The sequence below is a fragment of the Amaranthus tricolor genome, chromosome 2 (genome assembly GCF_026212465.1).
Source record: "Amaranthus tricolor cultivar Red isolate AtriRed21 chromosome 2, ASM2621246v1, whole genome shotgun sequence".
Lineage (NCBI taxonomy): Eukaryota > Viridiplantae > Streptophyta > Magnoliopsida > Caryophyllales > Amaranthaceae > Amaranthus > Amaranthus tricolor.
Window position 1 is genome coordinate 26,631,919 of NC_080048.1, and position 6,617 is coordinate 26,638,535.

General features: G+C 34.0%; 1 protein-coding gene across 2 annotated transcripts; it reads left to right on the forward strand.

Moving 5' to 3' along the window:
• The first annotated feature begins 535 nt into the window (after nucleotides 1-535).
• On the forward strand, nucleotides 536-6,127 carry LOC130806154 (probable receptor-like protein kinase At1g49730). 2 transcript variants are annotated; one of them, XM_057671108.1, is made up of 10 exons: nucleotides 560-930; nucleotides 1,394-1,504; nucleotides 2,196-2,744; nucleotides 3,087-3,374; nucleotides 3,563-3,824; nucleotides 3,904-3,956; nucleotides 4,064-4,131; nucleotides 4,238-4,327; nucleotides 5,071-5,155; nucleotides 5,243-6,127. In XM_057671108.1, the coding sequence occupies exons 2-10, from the start codon at nucleotides 1,480-1,482 to the stop codon at nucleotides 5,776-5,778; spliced, it is 1,956 nt and encodes a 651-aa protein (XP_057527091.1). In that variant the 5' UTR covers nucleotides 560-930; nucleotides 1,394-1,479; the 3' UTR covers nucleotides 5,779-6,127. The 2 variants fall into 2 exon arrangements, with proteins under 2 accessions (XP_057527090.1, XP_057527091.1); XM_057671107.1 differs by lacking the exon at nucleotides 1,394-1,504 and having other exon boundaries at nucleotides 536-930.
• The last annotated feature ends 490 nt before the right edge of the window (nucleotides 6,128-6,617 follow it).

Here is a 6,617-nt window from a genome sequence, read left to right on the forward strand (position 1 = left end):
CACATTTGATTCGTTTTAACGTAAAGTTTATTAATATCAACTTTTTATAATTTTTAATTATACATAATTAGATATCTTAAGAATCAAATAAGTGTATTGAATAGAGTGCATAAAGTAAATGAGACACTTAAGATGCATAGGAGGGAGTACTAGTTTAGAAAACCGTAAACCAATTAAATGAATTTCAGATTTTCGTAATATAAAAATAATAATTAAAACTTATCAGTTATTAAAAAATAATATTTAAATATCATAAGAATTTAAAGTTTCAATTTCGAAATTATTTAAGAAATCACAAAAGAATCAAAAATCAAATCGGATTGGAGTTCAATAAATTAAAATTTTAAATTAAATTGAAAATTAAGAATAATTATTTGAAAAAAAAAGATTAATTATAATCGGAGTTTAAAAAATAAAAATTAAATTAAATGAATTAAGAATTAGTAGAAAATGACTAATCAAACAACTAACACTAAAAATTTCGAGTCTATTATAAATCGACTTTTTAGAAATAATTTTTGATACCAGTATACGTATTAGACAACATAAATCGGTATTTGGAAGCAAGAAAAAAAAATGCCAAGCTGTTTATATTAAAAAAAAAAAAAAGAAAAGAAAAGCAGGAATTGCAAGTTGCAACCCTGTCCATGATCTGTTGGAAGTGTGTTGAGTGAATGTGAGAGAGAAAAAAGGATTAATTTCAGGTTTGTAGTTTCCCAGGTGCAGTCAAAAGAGGGTAATAGCCAAACCTCTCAGTCACTCTCACACAACCAGCCTCCAAGCTTCCTTGTATTGCCGCATTTATTTCCCCTCTCTCTCCTATTGTTCTTTGTAAGATGGGCATAAATAATGGAACAGTCACCATTTTTATTTTCTTTGCAATCTCCATTTTTGTTCAACTTCAGCTTTTTCCAGTTAAGGCACTCACTGGTCAGTTTCCCCCTTATTTCTATTCATTAAATTTCCTCAGTTTTGTTTACTTTTCCGTTATTTTGACTTAAGCTATGTTGTTTTTTTTAGTCCCGAGGGCACTTTCGGTTTTCAATTGAAGAAAAATACAGCAAAATGTTTTGACTAACTTTGACTTATTTTTTGACTGGAAAAGAAAATCTGAGTGCTTTTTTTCTTTGAAATACTCATGGGGTTTATAATTTTTTTGTTATTAAATTGAATTTTTTGGCTGATGGTTTGTGGTCAGATCATGATGGATAAATCTGTTTTAAAAGGTGACTAAATTTACAGCTAATTATGCTGTATAATTGCATTTTTTTGTTGATGGATAAGCACGCTGGTTTGGGTTTCATATTTATCAAGAAATTTTATAATGCAGATGAATTTTAACAATGAATTTATTTCCATATAAGAATTGATAAAAAGCTATCATGTTTGTTAGATCTGCTGCTGTCTGACAAATGCGTTTTTAAAGGAAATTGAGAAAGGTCTAGTTCTTCAATTTGTGTGGTGGAAAATGGAAATAGAATGCTTATTATGTTAAGCTGTACAGGTAACTTCAATGCACTATCTGGTTTAGATCTTTATCTAAACCTAAGAGATGATGTATTGTTTGCTATTTCGGTGTATGGTAATGGTACTGTGTTTTTATGTGATTTTGTGGGACAAATGTTGAATTGTAACTAACTCCATTACCAAACATATGTTTTTATTCATAAATTTGCATTAGCTATCAAAGCCACTTCTAGAATTTTATCACTATGGACATTCAAATGAGTTTGTTACAACTCACAATTTCGGGTGAATCAGTTTTACCACTATGGACATTGGAATGACATTGAATATGTATGAAGTAAACAAGATTGTTTAGGCCTTTAGGGTTAACAGTTTTTATTACTATGGATATTGGAATGAGTTGCGAGACTTTCTTTATAATTACACATGGTTTCCTTTATCATCACCTTTAACTTTAATTGTATGCAAAAGTTGTAAGGGGTTATGTGATGTGTCTCAGTTTGTTATACAAAAGTAATCCCTAAGCAAGGCTTTGTGCAGAAACTTTAAGCTTTTGTTTTCCAAGGTCTTCATGCTCCTTAAAATTGTGATTTGGGTATATAACTCATAACAGTCATAAGTATACTGCTTTACAATATTTTGCTTCTGCTTTAGCCTTTTAGGATTAGGAAGTGTTACTTCTTTGCGTACATGTGATTAATCACCATAGTTCATTTCTTGAGTTACAGGATGCCCCTTGGATTTAGGTAGAACCAATTTTACTCTTGTGGCTTCCATATGTTCAGTTCCTGAAGCCCGCGGAAAATGCTGTCGTCACATCAATGCATATGTTGCCCTTTCCGTTTCTCATTATGCAAATGAAACGAGTAACCTTGGGGTCAGTTCAGATCTCTCTGAAGTCTGTATCCGTTCTATGTCACAAACCTTAGAACTTTATGGAGTTCCTGCAAATACAACAACATTCTGTAGATTTGGGACCAAAATTCCTGTTAACTATGAGTGTAAGGGTAGAACCAGTATTGCACAAATGCTGCAGTCTCCAGGCTTTGCTGATGTAGCTGAAAGTTGTCAACTTGCGCTTTCAGGAGATACTGGCTGCAAGAGATGTATAAATGCTAGCCTGACATATCTACGCAAAAGAATAGTTGCTGAAGATAATATTATGCTGATGACTTGTCGAGATGCTACTTTTGTCACTCTTGTCAGCCAAGCAGACAACACATCTGCTGTTCGGTTTGCAAGCTGCTTCTTTGGAGTTCCAAGAATTAGATCATCAGGTATTTGTTATTACCAAATCCTATTTACTAATTAGTATTTGTCTATGTTAATGGAGGATGCCCCGCTTAGACTCGCAGAACAATAGATCTCTAGGTTGATGAAACTTGAGAGTAACTTGGACATGTAGTATTTGTTAGAATATGGCACTTTATATACATATTTCAATCAACTTTCCCTACTATTTTTGAAGCTACGAGTCATCTTATACTACTAGGGTGCAGTCAGTCTTTTTGTTGAGCATGAGACTATTCTATATCGAAATTCTCATTTATAGCTTTGACCCCTTTTGTATTCACCATTGTACTGTCATGATCCTTATTAATCCTTCTATTTTATTCTAGTTCCTGGGGCAGCACCACCTCCATTATCTGCCAGGGCATCTCCAAGTCCAGTGCTTGCTGCTAGTCCGAATCAATCATTGGGCATAACCGGCACACCTCATGATAATCACCATGCCTATCAACTTACAGCGATAACAAGTGTGGGGATTGGTGTCACTGTAATTTCTTTCATTCTGCTTCTAGTCTTGGTATTTCTAATCCGCAGAAAGAGTAGAGAGCATGATGACTCAGAAGATGGTTCCAAGACAAGAGCTCCTTCTATTCAATCCGGACGTAAAACTCAGGATGGTACGATGAAATCCCAACTAAATAATACTCGTCGCCTATTCTTTTCACTGGGTATTTTCGTTTGTATTTTTCCTTACTGATCTATCTTTTGTTTCTAATAATCAACCCATCTTCTAATTCTTATGGAACACAAAATCCTGACTCTTGTGTTTGGCTGGCTTTTAAACATGGGTTGAAATTTCATGCAGGGTCTTTTCCCATGTTTCGGGAATTCAGCTACAAGGAGACAAGGAAGGCAACTAACAATTTTAGTACAATGATTGGACAAGGAGGTTTTGGAACAGTATATAAAGGTGAATTTAGTGATGGTTTAATAGCTGCAGTAAAGCAAATGAATAAAGTATCAGAGCAAGAAGAAGATGAATTTTGTCGAGAAATTGAGCTCCTGGCTAGACTACATCATCGCCATCTCGTTGCTCTTAGAGGTTTTTGCATTCAAAAGCAAGAAAGGTGGTTACAAATGATTTAGAAGCCTAAGTAATCAGCCAAATAGAGAATAATTTAAATACATGACCTTTTTCCTTTTCAGGTTTTTGATGTATGAATACATGCAAAACGGAAGCTTGAAGGATCATCTTCATTGTGAGTTTGTCCGCCTTCACCTCTTGCATCCTCGCCTCTAGTAAAGGTTTATGTTAGAAAGGTTTACAACAGGTCGTTACTTATCATTATAATATTCTTTTACCCAGCTTTAGACAAAACACCACTTTGTTGGCAGACAAGAATCCAGATTGCAATTGATGTGGCGAACGCTCTGGTAACCTCTATCAATTTTGAGTATTGTAAGCATTTGTTTTTTCAGTACGAGGTTCATAGTGGTTCTTTCTTGGCATTTTTGATTAACTTTAAGGCTCGACATGCAGGAATACCTTCATTTCTATTGTGATCCTCCTCTTTGCCATAGAGACATAAAGTCCAGCAACATTTTATTAGATGATAATTTTGTAGCTAAGGTATTTTTTTCCTTCTAGGTCCAGTCATATTTTTCATATATATGTATATATGTGAACTTGGGAGTGATTTTTATGTGATAAATAGAACTCTGCTTAGATTACAGCATCCTAGATTCCTATTCGTATACAGCTCATTATAAGCCAAGGGCTTGTGGATAGTCATATTAAAATATCCTCTACATTCATAGCTCATTTTACTACTGTTGAAGTGTGTTTCAGCTTTCGGGAAAGGAAAGGAATTCAGATGATGTAAACAAAATTATTCTACTATTACTTCCTTAATTCTCTCTGCCTCCACCCCTCCCCCCTCTTCCTGCTTTATCTTTATGATCATTGGGATTCAGAATTCAGATGACGAAAGTGAAAAGGAACGTACCAAAAATTACACTACTCGTCTTTTCAGATTCGTTTATACAGTAGCTCGTTTTCCAACATTGTTGCGATGAACCTATTTGTTAGGTGTTTTCTATTCTATAAGTGAAGAATTAATTATCATGTCATAGATTCAGCTTCTTGCATTTTGTGTTTTATCAAACCGTATGGAAGGGTTAGGGAAGATATGTCAGATTCAATATTGAACTCTCAATTCAGATTCAAACAAGCTTTTGCTATTATTCCAAATGTACAACAATTTGTCTAAATTTTTCTTCAAAGACCCAAGTATTTTAATCATACTTGTATGTGATTGAAAAATTCTTTCATACTTCATATTCATTCTTATGTTGCTCTGTCATCTCCATAAGGTTGCTGATTTTGGTCTTGCATATGCTGCCAAAGACGGTTCTATTTACTTTGAGCCAGTAAATACCGAAGTTCGGGGAACTCCAGGTTGGCAAAGAAGCAATTTGATGGTTTTAAAACTGTATTTATTACTCTGAGTCTTGAGGGGAACCTCTAAATTTCATATTTCTTCAGGTTACATGGATCCAGAGTATGTTGTCACACAAGAACTTACGGACAAAAGTGATGTTTACAGTTACGGTGTGGTGCTGCTAGAATTAGTGACAGGAAGACAAGTAATACAAGACAACAGAAATCTGGTCGAGTGGGCCCAAGTTTTTCTTTCTTCCGAATCCAAACTTTCACAGCTTGTGGACACTAAAATCGGAGAGTTTTTTGATTATGATCAGCTCCAGACTATAGTGACAATCATAAAATGGTGCACTCACCCAGAAGCCCGAGGTAGACCTTCTATTAAGCAAGTTATAAGGCTTCTGTACGAGAGTTCTGAACCATTGCATAGCAGTTTCATTCGAGCTATTCAAGATGAAGAGTATGAAGAGACCCTAAAGATCAAGCAAAGGAAGGCACAAAAAAATGATTTGATATTTCACAGTGGGGAAGGCAGGTATCTTGCATCTTCGTCCAGTACGAACAGATCATATTGTAGTAGAAACTTCCTACTTGAAAATGGATCTCCACAGTCTCCTCCAAACAATCAGTCACTTTAAAGAAACGAGTTCATTTTAGAGAAACTCAAGTTGAAGCTGGTGTATGTTCATGGGTTGGAACGATATGATTGGATATAAGGGTGTATGTGCATTTTTGGCAATGCCAACCATGCTTAGATTTTTCGTACAAATTTCGCAAAGTTTTAGAATTTTTTTGTGTTGAGGTGACAAATTTTTGGTTGCAAGTTATAATTAGTTTCTTGATAAGCTTTTTGTGGAGATAGTAACTTCCTTGTATTTGTACTTGTATTGTATTGTCAATTTGATTGTCCAAATTATGTATACAGGATGTGGATGTAATATTAGGAAACAATAAGAAATTCCTTTGATTGATACCAATTTTTCCTTGTATTTGAGTTGTCAATCAGTGAACCTTACCCTGTTTCAAACATAGTTGATGAATTTTTTAGGGCAGTCATCAATTTGTTGTAATTTTGTAATCTTCTAACCTGGGAAAATTTCACAACTTATTTTGTACCAAGTTGAGAATTATGAGTTAAATGTAGCAATTAAAAGCATTCTCTTCTGCCTTAATAACTTTCACAAAAACTTGGGTGAGACCGTCACACTTGTGAGATGTGTCTTATTGGGCCGGCCCAATAGTATATATATATATTTTTTACCAATTTCCCAAATTAAAATGTTAATTTCAAAAGTTAAAAGACCAATTTAAAGACTTTAAAGAATAATTTCAAAGATTTGAAATTGACATTTTAAGTCATGGAATTTAACAGTTTTAAAACTTAAAAAGTCAATTTCAATACTTTGAAAACCAATTTTAAGACTTAAAAGACCAATTACAGGACATTAAGTTTCCATTTCAACTTTAGAATAGGGTG

What these genes read in the sequence shown, in the direction of transcription:
- LOC130806154 (XM_057671107.1), top strand. Translation starts at nt 837, where the DNA reads ATGGGCATAAATAATGGAACAGTCACCATTTTTATTTTCTTTGCAATC. An exon ending in CTTGAAGGATCATCTTCATT is followed by an intron (nt 3,957 to 4,063) that starts GTGAGTTTGTCC and finishes TCTTTTACCCAG; the next exon opens with CTTTAGACAAAACACCACTT. An exon ending in CGAAGTTCGGGGAACTCCAG is followed by an intron (nt 5,156 to 5,242) that starts GTTGGCAAAGAA and finishes ATATTTCTTCAG; the next exon opens with GTTACATGGATCCAGAGTAT.